This window comes from Takifugu flavidus, chromosome 10, assembly GCF_003711565.1.
Source record: "Takifugu flavidus isolate HTHZ2018 chromosome 10, ASM371156v2, whole genome shotgun sequence".
Classification (NCBI taxonomy): Eukaryota; Metazoa; Chordata; class Actinopteri; order Tetraodontiformes; family Tetraodontidae; genus Takifugu; species Takifugu flavidus.
This window is the reverse complement of record NC_079529.1, coordinates 12203946-12223624: the sequence shown is the minus strand read 5'-3', so window position 1 is coordinate 12223624 and position 19679 is coordinate 12203946. Positions and strand designations below refer to the sequence as shown.

General features: G+C 50.1%; 1 protein-coding gene across 3 annotated transcripts in view; it reads right to left on the bottom strand.

Annotated features, from left to right (window-relative positions):
- grik2 (glutamate receptor, ionotropic, kainate 2) overlaps positions 1-19679 on the bottom strand; it is a 90771-nt gene that overhangs the window by 37688 nt on the left and 33404 nt on the right. The window contains exons 1-3 of one of the 3 annotated variants that reach the window (XM_057046479.1): positions 18026-18221; positions 16318-16371; positions 13251-13424 (exon numbers count right to left, since the gene is read on the bottom strand). In XM_057046479.1, coding sequence (XP_056902459.1) covers positions 13251-13424; positions 16318-16371; positions 18026-18097 — 300 coding nt within the window. In that variant the 5' untranslated portion in view covers positions 18098-18221. Of the gene's footprint in view, positions 1-13250; positions 13425-16317; positions 16372-18025; positions 18222-19679 lie in introns of those variants that run through there. The other 2 variants (XM_057046480.1, XM_057046481.1) reach the window with 2 other exon arrangements.

Genomic DNA, 19679 nt, shown 5'->3' with positions numbered 1-19679 from the left:
AAGTAACGATCCCACCCAAACAGAATTGTTCTTTAATGATAATTAAGCAGCTGATAATTTGCAACTCTGCGAGCAGCTAATATATATTACAGACAGACAGAAGCGTGCTAGCTGCTGGCGCCGCTGTTATCTGAGAGCGACCCGGGCTCCTCCTGCAGGTGACCATGGGACTGGGTGACATGTCTTCTGTCCCCGATGTCCCCAAAGCCGAATCCAACCCCTCAATTTCCACAGGTGAATCAAAGCTCCTGCAGGGGCGGCAACGAGTAAAGGCAGCAGAGCGCAACAGTCCGACTGCCCTGGAGGGTGTGAGGCCACCTCCTCCAGGAGCCTCCACACTAATGATGCTGAACGCTGCGTCCTGATTGGACGGCTTGGTTTCTGCCGACGCAGGTTTCACGTTCTGTGAATAAAGTCGTGGTGGAACCCTACAGGGTAGCGCTGATGGTTCAGTGCCTCGTGGGACTGGATCGCCCTCGGGGTCTGATGAGAACCTTCAGCTCAAGATGGAGAATGAGGACACGTGACCATGTGATCTGACTCAGCCGAAACCACCGTGGCTGCGGCCGCTAGTGGACAACCTGTAATTGTGTAGTTTCAGTTAGCTGAGCAACACTGCAGCTGACCTCTGACCTTGACCATCGGAACATCACAGCTATTATTTACTGCAGAAGATTTCAGTTTTAGCAGCTCCAGGCAGTTCCAGTGGGAAAATGCTCCTAGCATAGCGCAGTAAAGCACGGCGTAGCATAGTGTAGATATTGCCCTTTGACAGTTGTCAGCAGCCAAAGTTGTTCTATCAGAACCAACTTAAAACCTTTGGGAAGAGAGCGAGCAGGACGAGACAGTAAATCACCCCACTGTCCACGCTGGCTTCAACCCCTCGCAGAAGATATCCCACAGGAACCACTTTGCACTTCAACATTTGGCTCCAGTGACCGCCGGGTTATTAAAAGCTGCTGGAAACAATTTTTGGGTCCAAGAGATAAAAAGCTGCACTGATGAGGAGGAAGAGGAGGAGGAGGAGGAGGAGGAGGAGGAGGAGGAGGAGGAAGCAGAATAAAGAAACCCGGACGGCAACGACGGCTCCTCAGCGTTTACGCCGTAGAACAGTGTGACAATAGCGTAGCTCAATAGCAGAGGAAATTGAGTGTGTAAAACCAAATCATTACTGCGGCTGGCTTTCCTTTGTAATGACAATATGCGTCTCTCCACATCCCATCAGCGAACATGCCCCTAAATGATGCCAGGAAATGAGTCCTGAAGCTGCCAATGAGAGTGATAGCGATGACAGCGAGCGTGTCGCTACAAGCCATTAACGCGGCGCCGCCGGCCTCTGAGCGTTGTACTGGGATACTGGGATGGAGTCAGGAAACAAAGGCAGCAGCTCAGGAGCACAGCCAGCACAGCCAGGCCGCTGCTGCGTTAGCAACGAGCTAACCTCCACCCTCAAATAGCCACAGACAAAAGGGCCTTTTATACTTCTGGTGTTCAAGCATCAAACTCGTGGAATTCTTCTCCTCTTTGTCAGCAGTTTGAGTCTAAATAAGTGACTCAATATTCCAGGATGAACAGAATTTAACTGTCCAGAAATGTTGCATAACTTTCAGCTCTGACCTTTGCTCCCTCAGACCTTTGACCCATCTGACCTTTGAGCTCTCTGACCTTTGACCTCAACTAAGTTGACAGGTTTTGTAACTCATTGTGGACGGTGAAAAACTCATCCACAACCGGCAACCTGGGACCTTCAGGAACACTGGTCTCTGATACTGGTCCACTCCTATTGTCCACGATGCTTGGACAAATGATTGGTTTTACAGAAAGATGACTGGTTAAACTGGGAAAGATGAAGTATTACTTATACTAAGACAGAGAACTTGAAAGGACTAATTACTGGGACAGAAAAGTTGTACTGGGAATGACTGGTTTTACAGGGACAGAGAGGGTCAATGACTGGTTATACTGGGACAGAGAGGGTAGATGACTGGTTATACTGGGACAGAGAGGGTAGATGACTGGTTATACTGGGACAGAGAGGGTAGATGATTGGTTATACTGGGACAGAGAGGGTAGATGACTGGTTATACTGGGACAGAGAGGGTAGATGATTGGTTATACTGGGACAGAGAGGGTAGATGACTGGTTATACTGGGACAGAGAGGGTAGATGACTGGTTATACTGGGACAGAGAGGGTAACTTCTTCGTGTTTTTGTTTATTGTTGTTGACTTTGCAGTTCCTGAACTGGGAGAAGTGGTCATCAAGATTTATAGGGGAGATAAAGAAGCATGAGAGGAGAACTAACAGGCCAGTAAAGTCAGCAGCCAGTAAGGCTGCAGCTATAGACTGTTAGCGTCCTGTTAGCTGAAAACTTGCTTCACACACACACACACACACACACACACACACTGTTCTTTGTGGCTGACGGTTTGAAACAATGTCTGATTAAATAAGAACAATGATGCAAATTTCACAAATTAGAAAAGCTAATCCTGCGCTAAGAGATCTCTGGAGGAGGAGCGCCAAAGACGCGCCATGGGAGCGTGTTGGGGAAATGCTGCTCTATTAATTTTGTGTCGGCATGTGGAGTGTTGTGTTCCACTCATCTGGGTCAGATCACTTGTGTGAGCGTACGCGCTAGTTTATTAGCATTTTGAATGAAAAATGCCACTGAGGACTCATGAATGCTAATACTTACACATGCTACCACGCTGGAGAATTCCCAGCACGCTGCTTTGTGTTCTGCGTGAGTTTCCGTCCTTGGTTGATATTCCAGGACGCTTCTTTGACCAGTTCTACAAAACAACGTTGTGACGTCTCCGAGCACGCCACAAATCAAAGCGACCTGTGAATGAGGTGGCCCGTGGGTGTGCTGTCGCAGTTGCATGTGCACGTTAAAGCAGGCGCGTGCTGCAGGGTGCACGTGAGTGCGAGGGTGTTGGGCATCTGCCCTCGCCGGCTGATTTACGGAGAAGGCGGATCGGTGGGTGACGCTGAGGACAAGCGTCCTTCAATGTCAGAGTTGCATTTCATCAGCGGGAGCTTTTCAGCGTTCCATCAAAGCCAGATCCACTTTCACCACGTCTAATTAAAGAGCCTTTTAATTAGAGCTCGGCTGAATGATCGCCGGCAGGAGAGCAGCACGCTACCCACGGAGCACGTGATGCTGAAGAAACTGGAGCGCAGCAGAAGCTGGAGCGGGTCACGGGGACAAATGTGCTGATGGACAGAAGTCCAGATGTGTACGTTGGGACGGACCCTTGGGAAGGACAAGGTCACCTGTCCCTACAGCCACACAGAGGACGTCTTGTTGGAGCTACTGTTGGTGGGAACTAGATACAGATGTGACTGATAAGGATACCAGAGACATGGCTCCGCCCACTTGTGCTAAAGGTGCTAATCCAGCCTGGACCTGACCTGGACTGACCGTCCTGAAACTGTGTTCTCCCTCAGATCGACAACAAGGAAGTCTCAAGTGTGGGACGCATCGTTTTGTGTTAACCAGTGGGTGACGACGTTACAAGAGCCCAATATGGATCTTCTAAGGATTTTTGATAGTGTTTGCATATTTCTTTCTTGTCATCTCTTTAATACTTTTATGATTTCATGTGCACTACTTTCACTGTGACCATCTGTTAAACCAGCAGTGATTATTACAGCAGCAGTTTCTCCTCCACGCTTCATCCCAGCGCAGCTCATTAGCTCACCTGCTGTCTGGAAACTAGTGTGTGGTTGGTCAGAACTGGGGAGTGGGCGTGGCCAACACGGTCACGCGTTAATAGTGATTTTACCACTGATGCGGGAGGCGAACGACGACCAGCCGAAGCAGCCAAGAGGAACAAAAAAAGAGGAAGCCAGAACAACCGCAGAGTGGGGTGTCTGCCTTTTATCTCATCTTCGTATCCCAAAGGAAAAAGATGCAGTGGTGTAGCTGAGGAGGCGTGGCCTTCCTCACACATGACCACGGAAGCCCCGCTCAGCCATCAATCAAAGCATCCACACCACGTCCAGCATTGGTGAGTGCTTCGGATACAAAGTCCCCTGAGATCCCCTGCAGATGATCTCCTCATCCCTCAGATCTCATCAAAGACAACATATCCATCAATAATGGAGGACGCATCAGTCTGACTCGCTCAGGAACCAGCACAGCCTTTGTGCGTCTTGTCTCTGACCTTCTACGTGGTTGTCTTCAATATTTGATGCAGCTTTTTCTGCTTCGTTTTGATCTCTTTACAGCATTTTGTCAATCTTTGTTTATCGACCACGTTGTTCCCTAAAGGTTATTCCACAAAACCCTTTGATTTCTTTGACAACAGGAATAACAGGAGAACTGAAAAAATATTCCTCAGATGGATTTTTGTGATGACAACGCAAAGAATCACCAAACCCAAACGCTTTATATCCACGAAGAACATTAGCAACACTCTTGTGGTTCATTTCTGTCTCTAGAAGGCTGGTCACCAGCTGGTTTCCATGTGATCAGGAAGGAGCGACAGCGAGAAGGGGTTTTTATTAACTCCTCCACTAATACCACCATTTATTGCTCGATTCCATCTCCGGGCATTTATGGTTCTCAAGGGCAATAAAGCAGCTGAAGAGCACCTGAAGCCTGTTCTGTTAAACAAGGACCAGCATGCCCCTCTCCTCCGGGGGGACCGTGTGGCCCCACCAGCCAGACCTGGGAAGGTGCAGAAGGTTGAGCTGGTGGAACTCTTTCTTCCTGCAGGACTGACTGAGGGAGGCACAAGAGGACTGGAAACGATTAGCCGAGGGCTCAATAGGATCATGAGTAATAATATGAGTGAAATGAAATTGCAGGTTTAACAAGCTGGGATCATTTCTCATTCCCAGTGGTCCCAGAGGAAAGTTGCCCAGTAACTGAGCTGCCGCGTGTCTAAAAGGCAGCGTCAGTGTCTAATGTGGACCGTCATGAATCACTGTCCCACACAGCTAGGCTAATGCTAACGCTGAACCTAGCCTGAGATCTACCATCAATCTCGTGGATCTCCTGACCTTGGCAGTGCGCTGCTGGGATCGATAAAAAAGGTGGCGTGTCGCCACACAAGCTGTAGGGGTATGAACAGTCCACATGCTTCCTGAACATGACAGAATTTACATATGAGCCTCCATTAAAGATCTTGAAGTTACAGGTGGATTTCGGACACACAAGACTGGAACACTGAGGCCCTTGAGCAAGCCACAAAGCCCTACGACCCCTCATTGAGAACAAATGCTTGCAGGGGAACACTTGGGCAGGTTCCCAGCTGCTGGACTCTTTTGGGCTCTCAGACAATAACTCTACAATAACTTGGTATTTTAGAGAGCGAAGCGACTGGGACATATGACAGGTGAAATAGCGTTCTTCCAGAGAGACAATGCTAATGAGGACATCCCTCTCAACAGGCAGACCTCCAGGCTGATTCAGGGCTTGCTGGGCCATCCCTTTGCCATCTACCCTAAGAGGTTTTCATTTCACAGGAAACTCAACTCTGTTACCAGTAGTTTCATATCAAGACTGTTGGTGAACAAAAACCTGACTTTTGCCTTCTTTAGAACACTTTCGGACTTCCTTTTCCATGGGTGGGCTTGAGCTTGGTGGCAGAGCTTCCTCAGCAGTGACCTTTAGACCTTTGTGGACTAGTGAAGCTAGTTATAGGGGGCTTTGGTGTTCTCACAGAGGCGCTGGAGGGGTAATCTGAGGAGAGGCTGGTCTGGACACCCCTGCTAGCTGAACTCTACCACAGACAAGTGACAAGACAAGCTGCATTAGCAGAGTTAGCGTTCTCCGGGGTCGCCTTGTTTCCTCAGCCACTGATTACTGAAGATTACAGCTGATAATCATCCTTCATGTTAAAGCCACTCAGAGTCTTTAGTGATGTGAGTAGCCTCCTTCCAGATCCTTTCAGGCTCTTCATTCCAAGTGGATGTTGTCTCTGGAGACCTGGCCTCACACCAACAACCATTGTCATGAGGTAGCGGAGGTAAAGGGAGCCGGACAACCGGGACACCGGACAGCCTGGCCGCCACATGTCTTATAGAATTACTGGTCCTACAGCATCAAACCAAGACTCGTTTCCCTGGTAGTTGATGAGTTGTCTGGAATACCAATCATCACCATCATAATCATCATCATCTGACTCATCAGTGGAACTCCTCTAAAATTCATCACGCTAAATTTTCTTCGAGCAGAATGTACCAGTGTGAGCTGGAGCAACTGGGCAATCATATGTCGCCACATATGTTGACAGGATCTCCAGCTGACTCCATCATGGTCCATTCCTGGAGCTCTTCAGAGAAGCGTGGGTGGTCGAGTGTTGTTGCTGGGACTCACCCACCCCCACCCAGCACCCTGCAGCCTGCCTAATAACCTGGCAGGAACCTCTGTGGTGGAGACATTTAGGAGTATGTGTGTGTGTGTGTGTGTGTGTGTGTGTGTGTGTGTGTGTGTGTGTGGCTGGATGATTTGAGGGTTGTTATTGTGAAAGCAGGGGAGCTGCGGCGCCTCCACGGTGGCGGACAGGACTGAGGATAACAGGGAACTCAATGGAGTGTTAAATGGGAAATCATCTGTTTTCACACACAAATTTAATGCTTCTTTTTCGTTTCCCGCTTTCTCTCGGTCCTCTGCCACTTTACTCCATCCTCTTTTGTGCATCCTGGTCTTTTCATCCTTCCTGTTGTTGCGACATCCCTCCTCTCTGTTAGGGACCACATGAACGGACATCAGGGACCGTGTCAAAAAGGTTCCTGCAGAGTTCAACAGCGCCTCCAGTGGTGAAGGATGGACTCGCTTCCTGAAGCAGCAACATAAAGAAGACTTTAAAGGTATTTTGATGTGATGCTGATGTTAATCTCAACAGCCCTTCAGTCCTTCAGTTTAACATTTATTCGCCTCTGCCGGAGCCTCGGAATCAGCCACTCTATAAACCAATGTGAGTCAGCCACGTCTCCGCAACTCATTTCCTGTCTCACTTCTAAAAACAGAAAACAATCGCTTGGTTAATCTTCTGTTTGCACTGCGATCAGTTAGCTTGATGGGTGCTAGTTGGAAGTTGGCTGTACAGAAACATGTTCATTCTTTTTTTATTGATCTTCTGCTCTCTGGCTTCTTTATGAGGTTTAAATAAAAAGACCAAAGTCCAGCGTGTGTCTCCATCATTTAAACAGACGACCGCGTGCGCCCTCTTGACAGCATCCAAATGTCCTGTTTTCCTGGGGAAGTTATCCCACTTCCTCTTTCTGAGGGACTCGCTGTAATACAGCCTAATGCCACTCAACTGCACATTTATCTCTGCTCTGCCCCAATTACAGGAGCAAATATGGATTAATCCACTACTGAAAATAGTCCCCAACAAATGCACTGACAATTTCTTTACAGCCTTTAAATAAGTTCAGCTTGTACTGGTGTAATTACACTACCCTGATTAATGACTATTCCAGTCTAGTATATTATCATTAGTGTCTCTATTGCTGTGTTCATTTTAAACAGAATCGTTCCCAGAGGAGATTTCATTTCTGTGATCACAATATTTCTGCACAACCCAAATCTGCCCAATTAAAAACACATCAAGGCGGTTGTTGGTGGGGCAGCTGACGACGTCTGAAGTTATTCTCAGCACATCAATCAACACCTGATTGGCTTTTGCCCCTCTGACTCTAATCTCAGATCTGACCGTTATCTCAGATCTGACTCTAATCTCAGATCTGACTCTAATCTCAGATCTGACTCTAATCTCAGATCTGATTCTAATCTCAGATCTGACCGTTATCTCAGATCTGACTGTTATCTCAGATTTGACCATAATCTCCAATCTGACTCTAATCTGACTCCAATCTCTAATCTGACTGTTATCTCAGATCTGACCATAATCTCCAATATGACTCTAATCTGACTCTAATCTCTAATCTGACTCTAATCTCTAATCTGACTGAAATCTCAGATCTGACTCTAATCTCTAATCTGACTCTAATATCTCAGTTCCCACCTTGAACCCAATCCAAGGGGCTCTTCTGTTTCCAGCGCTGGTGTGTTTGCTGTCGTTTTGAACCCCAACATGCAACAGCAGCAGCAGGTATGATTTACACCTCTTTCAACACTAACCACAGAAGGGAAAATTGATGTGACATCTCCCAACAAGCAACAGATCCGGAACAGCTCGACCTTTGGTTATATATAAAAAAACCAAACAGTCGCAGGTTTGGGTTTGGAGGGACCAGGCTGTGAATCAGCCTTGCATGCAGCATTCAAGGTATAAAGTCAGTCAGGAGACGGGAAATCTGACGGTTACTGACTGCGCATGTGCTCATGGATGGAGCTGAGATGGAGTGTCAAAGTTTGCATGACTATTCCCCTTTGAAGAGTTTGAGCGAGCTCAGCCCAGCTAGTTGATGAGAGCAGAGTCACAGTTGGTGAAGTGGAGACCACCTGAGTGGGGCCAGAGCTGGTCTAGAATGGACGTAGCCGGACCACCACCCCACATGGCCCAGCTGAGTCCACTTACGGGAGCATGTGGACGGCGAGCTGGCCCATGAGAAGCTTTACAAGCAAGAATCAGAATAATAACAATACATCTAATTTAACTTTGACATGAAAGAAGCCAAATCATTTGGAGTGTGAGTTAAGCCTTTATAGGTGGAAGACGACCGTAGCAGACAAGGAAAGAAGCACACATATCTGTGCCCGTGCACACGTGTGACCACCTGCACCTGCTGAGGCGCAGCTCTTCCAACTGTCCGGTGCAGGGGCGGGAGGCACTCGCACGAGCCAAATGATCCAGACATTAGCGGGGAGGCGTGCTTGGCTACGGCGCGGCTGCCCAGTGTGAGAGTCCTCCACACATCTGAGATGCTGAGCAAGTCGTTTTTAATCCGACTGCACAGAGAGGAGCTCAACCCTGAGTGACCCGTAAATGTGTCTCCAGGAGATCGAAGGTCCGGAAGAGTCCGTAAACCACAACCACTTCTTTTTTTTGCCGAAAGGCCCTCAGTGAAGGTGTGAAGAAAGCCTTTGATAATCCTCATCCTAAAAAAGCAGCATGCCAGCAGAGCGCTCGCCCACTTTGAGGAACGACAGCAGCAGCCCCAGGGCCTCAGCTTTGAGCTTCATTTAATCTAAAGCGTGTGAATATCTTCAGACGGCGTCTGACTCATCCTCACTGCTGGATCCCCCCTCCCCCGGTGACGCACCGCGGCCTGCCTCAGTGCTGGTGGTGCCCTGAAGAGCATCAGGCAATGACCCCCGTCTGGTTTCTGATCAACAACCGTCTACACACACGTCCGAGGCTAATCGGGATTAGGAAGAGACTCAACATTAATTAGCCTGTAAGTGCACTTTCAGCTCAGTTTGGTTTGTCACAAAGAGAAATAATAACACAAAGGTAAAAACATCCCCGTTTCATTTTAGGAGTTTTAACTTCTTTCACTAGCTCTGAAGCAGAACCAGTCCTCCACAATCCAGCCGGGTCTTCTCTTCTCCCGAGCAGAACCCAGGATGTTCGACATCCCTGCTGTGTAGGCTGGTGGACGCCTCCATACATCAAACATCTGAACCCCCCCAATTCTTCTGCCTCCACTCAGCGTACTAAACATGGTGAACAAGCTTCAAAGCATCTAATCTCCTGATGTGGAGCAGAATCCACAATGCATCCGGCGCTGCTGAACCCTGCAACTCCTCCAGGATGGGGGGCAGCAGCCGCCGTTAACGTGTCGGACCTGCGAGTTTCTGCAGGGAGGAAAATGCAGATGGAACGTTTCTTCATGCTGGAAACAATGCAAATGAGTCTTACAGCAGAGCTCTCCTAATTAAAAAGACTTTCACTCCTTCAGGCGCTAATGGTCGGGCCCGGACTGGACTGCAGACGTTACTGGCAGCGGAACCGCGGCATATTGCTTCAGCAGCAGAATCCGCTGTCCCGTGACTAAGACACACGGGCGGCAAGACTAATGGTTGTAACACTCAAGTGAATCTGATGAGCTTTTCCAGCAAAGAGATAATGAAGAAAGAACCAATGGAAGACCCCGTCGGGTCTGGACCAGGCCGGCTCCCACAGCAGCTCAGAATCAGCAGGACAGGTGAACACCCAGGAGCATTGCACCATGGGTTGTAGACCTGGCAGTAAGTCAGGTGAGGGCAGCTTATTATGGTCTGTCATTGCATACTTTGAGGAAGTGGTGGAGGGGCGGAGTCACGTTGATGTAAACAGAGAAGAAGAGGAATAAAGACACTCAGCTGGAAGAAGCTGCAACAAACCTGTCCTACATATCCCACAATGCAACACAAGGCACAGAAAGGCCTCCGGGTCGAGCGTGATCGGATTATCAAAGAGCTGAGTGAGGTCACTTCCTCTGAAGCGCAGCTGTATGCTGACAGGGCCAGCAGCCTCTGCCCAAGGTCGGCCCTCACTCACCCCGACCCACATCAGGGTCTCCAGCCCCCATTCTGAAGGCCGGTCTGGCCAGGTGAGACCAGTACACACACGGTCTCACACACCAGCAAACCAGCTCTCCTGGTTATTTCTGATTTAGGAGGACAGTTGGAAGAGTTTGGATCTGATGTATCAGGAATAAAATAACATTCGGATGTCCACCAAAAGTCCATCTGGTAATCTCATTAACAGAACATGTTGGATCCCGCTGGGGGACATTTTCCTGTTTGGATCAGATTCAAGCAACAAGCTTCAGACTTAAATGTGCTCAGACATTCCTGGAAACAGAAATGTTGTGGCCACTCAGGCCTGCTTCAGGAGCTCCAACTAACAGACGACCTTGAAGACTTCGGGGTCAGAAGTACAATTAATGTCTCTGTTTCAGGTTTTAATGACAAGCAGATAGATGAGGAACATACAGTAGCGCCTGCCTGTTTTAATGCTGCATTTCAATTTGGCACCGTGCACAATGAATCAGACAGCAGCTAAAGCAATTAGCATGGACAGACATTATGCTAATGAGCGCACGGAGCGGCTAAGGTCAGCCTTGTCGGGCATGTAAAGTCCCGACTCACGCAGGGATTCTGCAGTGCTGCATTAATTGAGGACAGGAAGCGTGGTGCTGGAGGTTTTTACCTGGGTTTGATCTGTGCTCAGGAGTAACTGACCCATCAGGGCCCATCAGAACCCATCAGGACCTGTCAGGACCCAAAGGGCTTAAAAGGACCCAACAGGACCCAACAGGACCGATCAGGACTCAACAGGACCTATCAGGGCCCATCCGGGCCTGAAAGGACCCATCAGAACCCAAAAAGGACCCATCAGGACCCAACAGCACTCATCTGGACCTATCAGGGCCAAAAGGACTCATCAGCACCCTTTAGGGCCCATCGGGACCTGAGTCATCATCACGGATCAGCACCTGATACCAATGAAATTGAATCAATACCAAAACATGTTCATGTTGCCATCTCTTCGTGTCAGCAGGTGTCCTGGTCCTCTGGTTTGCTCAGAAACCGGGGCTACTCCTCATCAGTGAGGCTAAAGCCACCTGTATGACCTTTGGCCTCACCTGGTGATGATGTCACTTCCTTTCCTGCATTTTGTAACACAGGCTCAGAATAATCTTTAGTCAATTTAGCAAACAATTATCCAGATGAACGGGTTCACGCTGACATGGCAGTATTGGGAGGATCAAAGTGTGTTAATCCGATTACCAATAATCAGATCAGGGCTGTTGTCTGGTTTACCTGTTCGCTAGAATAATCTGATCTCTCCAGAACTGGAGAAGGGGCTCAGTGCTGCCGGGGCAGCTCCTGAAACAGACGGTCCAGGGCTCCCTAAGGGGGCAGCCGGTCGATTCTGCTCTACTTGCACTGCACGTGCTGTTGCACGTCAGCTCAGAGTCACCGTCACTGACGGAGCAGTGGCTTTTGGGTGATGACGTGGTTCTGGAGCATCAGCTCACAGCCCAGCTCGGGGGCCATCAGGACTGACACCTGCAGTTCTGGGCTGGGTGACCCTGGAACAAAGGGAGCCGAGGTGGCCCCATGTAGACCTCCATCCTCCGTCGAGCATCATCTGTCCTCATCAGGGCCATATGTTGGGGCGCATCGGCGGCTCCCTTGTTCCGCACACAAGAGCATAAATATGGTCCACAAATGAAAGCATTAATCAGACTTTTACGGAACCTTTCCCCACATCAATATGCATTAGCCGCTGACTGATTGCCATTTGTCTAATGAGTCAATTCCCACCTTCTAACTCTCGGAGCATTAATTCAGCGATGAGTCGGGTCACCGCCGCGCACACATAAATCTTCAGCTGTCGCCGGGTCCGAAATAACGACCAGCCGCTTCAGCTCACCTGCTGAGGCTCCGAGCCAATTAAACAGCTCCGCCAGCTCCCTCATTAATGACGTAAGACATCCCAGTGCCTGCTGGGCATGCTGGGAGCTGTGGTTGGGGAGCAGTACGGGGCTAACGCTCAGTCCATTAGTGGTCTCAAGCGGGAAATAATATTGATTGAGCCACAAATGGGACAAACGGAGGTCGTGGCGAGTAAGGCGGTCCCCGGGGCCGGAGCTGGACTCGGCACACCCGGCCGTGTTCCTGCTGGGAAACACGGAGCCTCTGCTCTCAATCAGCAGGAACACGTGGAAACATGTTGGAATCCGACCAAACCACCTGACGTTGAACATCTCAACAGGCGTCCAGGGAATACGAGGCTCTCTTCCGCCTGCTCTGTTCTCCACTCGTTGGCTCCGCTTTATTTGGCTGCCCATGTCTGGTCTCTGGTGGTCTGGCTTTTTGGCAGGATTCCTGGTTAAGAGCGCTATGAAAGCAGCGCGGAGGAGCATTTATTACAGACTGAGCGCTGCGATCACACAGGCGTCAGATCACAGCGACTCTGACCGCAGGCACGCGCCTCACACGCTCCTGGATCCTCCCCGAGGACGCTCGCTGACAGTCAGACACAGAATCCAGCAAAAATTCAACCTCAGCAGCCAGTTATGGCCCACATTCTGATTTCCACATGCAGGAGGTGTCACAAAGCACCAATGAAACACCTTCAATATGAGCACCAGCCGCTCTGCTCCTGGCTCCATGGGGGAACAGATTCAGGGAAACCTCTTGTCAGATGTGGGAAAGTGGTGTCTGGTGTGACAAACCTTTTGGGGGGGATTTTTGCGGCTGACACATTTTTCAAGTCTGAATAAGTGATAAATGAGGTTCTTTATGAAGTGCGCCCCCTGGAGGCCATTCCTGGAGTACCAGGGCTTTGATTCATGCTGCAGATTCATTCACTCATTGACTGGAGGACTCACGGTCATGAAGCCGTCCAGTAGACCAGAGTCAGGTTTGGGTGGAGCCTGGAGTCTCTCCATGGACCACTTCTCGATAATCGAGGCCACCTGGCTGTTCTCTGTGTTGAGGATCCTGAAGCCCGTCATGTTCACTCCGCTGTATCGGTAAGGTTCCACGTCAAGTGCAAACAGATCCTGGAAAAGGAGGAATTGTAATTAAGAAGTGGAGAGAAGGACTTTTAGGGCAGCTGATAAACACCGTCGTTGGATTTAGTGGATTTAGATTCCAGGTCCCGTAAACGTGTGAGGGCAACTTTAGCGTGATAATGAGTGATTAGCTCTTGATGCTAATGGTGAAAGCTAACTGTTAGTTTGGTGACTGTGATCTTCAGAGTCGAAGGTCACCACTCTGCTCTGGTGGGAACAATGTTGGTGTTGATGGAGCAGATGAGGGAGGAAGAGCTGGCAGGAACATGGTGACAGATGTCAGCACAGTGCTGTTCTATAACCCTGTCTGTAGGGTGAGGCCATCCATCCATCCATCCATCCATCCATCCATCCATCCACCATCCATCCACCCACCATCCATCCAGCCAGCCACCCACCCAGCCAGCCAGCCACCCACCGAGCCAGGCAGCCAGCCACCGAGCCAGGCAGCCAGCCACCCAGCCAGGCATCCAGCCAGCCAGCCATCCATCCATCCCACCCACCCACCCACCCAGCCATCCATCCAGCCACCATCCACCCACCATCCAGCCACCCACCCACCAGCGAGGCAGCCAGCCAGCCAGCCAGCCAGCCAGCCATCCAGCCAGCCAGCATCCAGCCAGCCATCCAGCCACCCACCCAGCCAGCATCCAGCCAGCCAGCCAGCCAGCCATCCACCCATCCAGCCAGCCAGCCAGCCAGCCAGCCACCCACCCACCCAGCCAGGCAGCCAGCCACCCACCAGCCAGCCATCCAGCCACCCACCCAGCCAGGCAGCCAGCCACCCACCCACCCACCAGCCAGCCAGCCAGCCAGCCACCCAGCCAGCAGCCAGCCAGCAGCCAGCCACCCACCAGCCAGCCACCCACCCACCAGCCAGCCATCCATCCAGCCAGCCAGCCAGCAGCCAGGCAGCCAGGCAGCCAGGCAGCCATTCAGCCAGCCACCCAGCCAGCCAGCCAGCACCCACCCACCCATCATCCATCCATCCCACCCATCCATCATCCATCCAGCCACCCACCCACCCATCCATCCATCCATCCAGCACCATCCATCCATCCATCCATCCATCCACCATCCAGCCATCCATCCATCCATCACCCACCATCCATCCACCCACCCATCCATTCATCCATCCACCCACCATCCATCCATCCATCCACCCATCCATTCATCCATCCACCCACCCACCCATCCATCATCCATCCATCCATCCACCCACCATCCATCCACCCACCCACCCATCCATTCATCCATCCATCCATCCATCCACCCACCCACCCACCCACCCATACATCCATCCACCCACCCACCCACCCATCCATCCAGCCATCCAGCCATCCATCCATCCACCCACCATCATCCATCCATCCACCATCCATCCACCCACCCACCCAGCCATCCATCCATCCATCCATCCAGCACCATCCATCCATCATCCATCCAGCCAGCCATCCATCCATCCAGCCAGCCAGCCATCCAGCCAGCCATCCATCCACCACCAGCCATCCAGCCATCCATCCACCCAGCCATCCATCCATCACCATCCATCCATCCACCCACCCAGCCAGCCAGCCATCCATCCATCCATCCAGCCATCCAGCCATCCAGCCAGCCAGCCAGCCACCACCCACCCAGCCAGCCAGCCATCCAGCCATCCAGCCACCATCCATCCATCCACCCACCCACCCACCATTCATCCATCCACCCACCCATCCATCCATCCATTCATCCATCCATCCATCCACCAGCCAGCCATCCAGCCATCCACCCACCCACCCACCATCCATCCACCCACCATCCATCCAGCCACCATCCATCCATCATCCATCCATCCATCCATCCATCCAGCATCCATCCATCCAGCCAGCCAGCCACCCACCATCCAGCCATCCATCCATCCAGCCATCCACCCACCATCCAGCCATCCACCCACCCACCCATCCATCCATCCATCCATCCATCCATCCAGCCATCCATCCATCCACCCATCCATCCATCCATCCACCCACCCACCACCATTCATCCATCCATCCACCATCCATCCTCCATCCATCCATCATCCACCCATTCATCCATCCATCCATCATCCATCCATCCACCCACCATCCATCCATCCATCCATTCATCCATTCATCCATCCATCCATCCACCCACCATCCATCCATCCAGCCACCATCCATCCATCCATCCAGCCACCATCATCCATCCACCCACCATCCACCCATCCAGCCACCATCCATCCATCCAGCCACCATCCATCCATCCACCCACCATCCATCCATCCATCCACCCACCATCCATCCATCCATCCATCCCCCATCCATCCATCCATCATCCATCCATCCATCCAGCCACCATCCATCCATCCACCCACCATCCACCCATCCAGCCACCATCCATCCATCCACCCACCATCCACCCATCCATCATCCATCCATCCATCCAGCCACCATCCATCCATCCACCCACCATCCACCCATCCAGCCACCATCCATCCACCCACCATCTACCCATCCATCCATCCATCATCCATCCATCCATCCACCCACCATCCATCCATCCACCCACCATCCATCCACCCATCCACCCATCCATCCACCCATCCACCATCCATCCATCCATCAACCCACCATCCATCCACCCATCCACCCATCCATCCATCCACCCATCCACCCATCCATCCACCCATCCATCCATCCATCCATCCATCCATCCATCCATCCATCCATCCATCCACCCATCCACCCATCCATCCACCCATCCACCCATCCACCCATCCATCCATCCATCCATTGTGGATCACAGCAGGAATGATGGATTGATGTTTGTGTGTTGAGGTTGGGCGTGACAGTGAGACGGCTCCTCGCCCGCCACTTACCAGCGTGGTGAAGATGTAGTGGTAATACTCAGTCATCATCCCCATGGCCAGAGCCTGCAGGAGACACCAGCACACTTAGACATGAATGCAGACATTGTCCAAACACCAGGGGACACAGAGGGACAGAGACAGAGAGACAGAGAGACAGAACATTCTGAAGGATCACAGCTGATGATGTTAAAACTACTCTTTCCCAAAAAGTACTCAGGTAAAAATAACAAAAGGTTAGAGTTGGCACATGGTGTGTGTGTGTGTGTGTGTGTGTGTGTGTGTGTGTGTGTGTCTAACAGTCTCTTGTGGACTGTTTGTTTACATGTTGACGCAACTTGGCATTTTTTCTGTTGCCATGGGATCATCGGTCCTAACATAAACCTCTTCACCATAAGAGCACACTGCTGACATCAAGGCACTGTTGCCATGGCAGCAGTTTTGGGCATCAATCACCATCAAACGTCTACAGCCTGTACAGCTCCTGCAGACCTCCTGTACAGCCAACTGCTGGGCTCCTGTTGATGTCCACCTGAGGTCCTGGCCCTCTATGTTGGCCTGACCCAGACTCCTGAGTACAGCTGGTCCAAAATGCTGCTGCAACTGGACCCAAACAACGAGAGCGCATTTATTTATCACGCTTTTAGGCTCACCTCACTGACCTCCTGTTCGTCTCTGTATTGATTTTTATATTCTGACATTTGTTTCGAAACGTCGTGGTCTTAACCTTCTCCGACCTTACGTCTCCCCTGGTCAGCAGGTCAACCGGTGTTGGTCCTTAAACCAAAGACCAAGCCTTAAACTGTGGTCAGACTGTTGGTTAGCTCTGAGACTTAGCTGTGTAGCGTGCTACCTGTGGTTAGGGTTTGTTCTGCTAAAGGTCTCCATGAGGGAGGAGGTCCTCCAGCTGTGGTGTGATGAGAACATCAGTCCTTCAGGAGCAGAACATTAATAATGACGCAGTCCTGCAGCTTCCGACCAATCGTTGGAGAACAGCACTTCACTGAAAATGTTCTTTGATCATTTATAAATCCTGCGAGTACAAGAAAGATTCAGGCTTCTTAATTCTGTTGGACCTTTCAAGGTTCCTGAACACCAGATTTGGGATTTTAAAAATTGAGCTTAACTTAAAACGTAAAAAAAAAAACTGGACCGTTAACAGAACAAAAGCTGCTTTCGTCAAAATAAAGGCGCCTTCATGCACCAGAGGGTCAAACGCAGACAGAACTTCAACTTTTTAAATGTTTTATTGTTGTTCCACTAAACTGAGCAACATTTGTTCTGTGTAGTTGAACAACTACACACATTTTGTAACAGTTCTGACTTCCTGTTTCAAAAGTGCCTCTGTTCAGCTCAGTCAACCATTGTTTATCCCTGTGTTTAACATTAACATGTTGTTACCTGTTAATAACATGCTATTACAGCTATTAACATGTTGTTACATGTTAATAACATGATATTAGCAGCTAGTAACATGTTGTTACCTGTTAATAACATGCTATTACAGCTATTAACATGTTGTTACCTGTTAATAACATGCTATTACCAGCTATTAACGTGTTGTTACAGTTAAAACACATTATTACAAGCTACAAACATCTTATTAACAGCTATTAACATTGGTCTTGTTAGTACTCCTCCTTCTCCTCGACTCAGTGCTGCCCACCTCTGGAGGTGTCCATCACAGCAGTGCTCGTGAATACAGGAGACGTGCACGCACCTGCTTCAGTATCCCAGCAGCCATTTCGTGGCTGCAGTCAAAGATGATGTGGAACTCCTTCCCTCGCTTCATCTCCTTCAGCAGCGGCTTGGCGTCCTTCGACTCCAGGGGAAGCTGCCGGATCTTCAAGCGGATGTTGTACCGGGACGGCGCCTTAATCAGCTCCTGCAGCCGAATCAGACCTGCAAGGAAGAACAACAAGGCTCCGTCACTGATTCCTGGCTGAGTCCACAGAATCAGGAAACTCTGTCAGCCTCCACCGGTTCCTCGGTGGTCCTCCACGTGCAGCCTTCTCTGCCCCCCGTCTCCACATGGTTCCACTTTTGACCATTAATATTCTTCTGAAGTCAGTGATGCTACCCAGCTTTAGCTTTAGCCTCATTCCAATTTCAATACTGTCCACACTGATCCAGAATCAGCCAGAAACTGGGTCTTCAGGGGGTCCTAAACGCCTTCATCATTTTCCACTGTAGCTAAGCTAACTGTCCAGTTCTGTCCCGTGTTCCTCAAAGCTTTGGTGGTTCAGCTGGACCGGTTTCTTCATGTATGGACCAAGAATCCAGGTTCCTTCTAAAGGTCTAAATGAATCAAACCCTCTAAAAGCAAACCTGCTTCCAGATGAGTGGCCGTGCCTGTTGTGACCAGCATGCGTGTGCACGTGTGAGAGCTGTGACTCTCGCCAGCGCCTGATGCCACCTGAGCTGACATCGCAGAAAAACAGCTTCCTGTGCAGCGGCGCCGCTCTGCGCTTCACGGTTAGTTAGCTAACATCCATAAAAGCAGGCAGACGTGTCGGACTGCTGCACTCGCTCATCAAACACGTGGCTGCAACTGGACCCAAACAACGAGAGCGCATTTATTTATCACGCTTTTAGGCTCACCTCACTGACCTCCTGTTCGTCTCTGTATTGATTTTTATATTCTGACATTTGTTTTGAAACGTCGTGGTCTTAACCTTCTCCGACCTTACGTCTCCCCTGGTCAGCAGGTCAACCGGTGTTGGTCCTTAAACCAAAGACCAAGCCTTAAACTGTGGTCAGACTGTTGGTTAGCTCTGAGACTTAGCTGTGTAGCGTGCTACCTGTGGTTAGGGTTTGCTCTGCTAAAGGTATCCATGAGGGAGGAGGTCCTCCAGCTGTGGTGTGATGAGAACATCAGTCCTTCAGGAGCAGAACATTAATAATGACGCAGTCCTGCAGCTTCCGACCAATCGTTGGAGAACAGCACTTCACTGAAAATGTTCTTTGATCATTTATAAATCCTGCGAGTACAAGAAAGATTCAGGCTTCTTAATTCTGTTGGACCTTTCAAGGTTCCTGAACACCAGATTTGGGATTTAAAAATTGAGCTTTAACTTAAAACGTAAAAAAAAAAACTGGACCGTTAACAGAACAAAAGCTGCTTTCGTCAAAATAAAGGCGCCTTCATGCACCAGAGGGTCAAACGCAGACAGAACTTCAACTTTTTAAATGTTTTATTGTTGTTCCACTAAACTGAGCAACATTTGTTCTGTGTAGTTGAACAACTACACACATTTTGTAACAGTTCTGACTTCCTGTTTCAAAAGTGCCTCTGTTCAGCTCAGTCAACCATGGTTTCTCCCTGTGTTTAACATTAACATGTTGTTACCTGTTAATAACATGCTATTACAGCT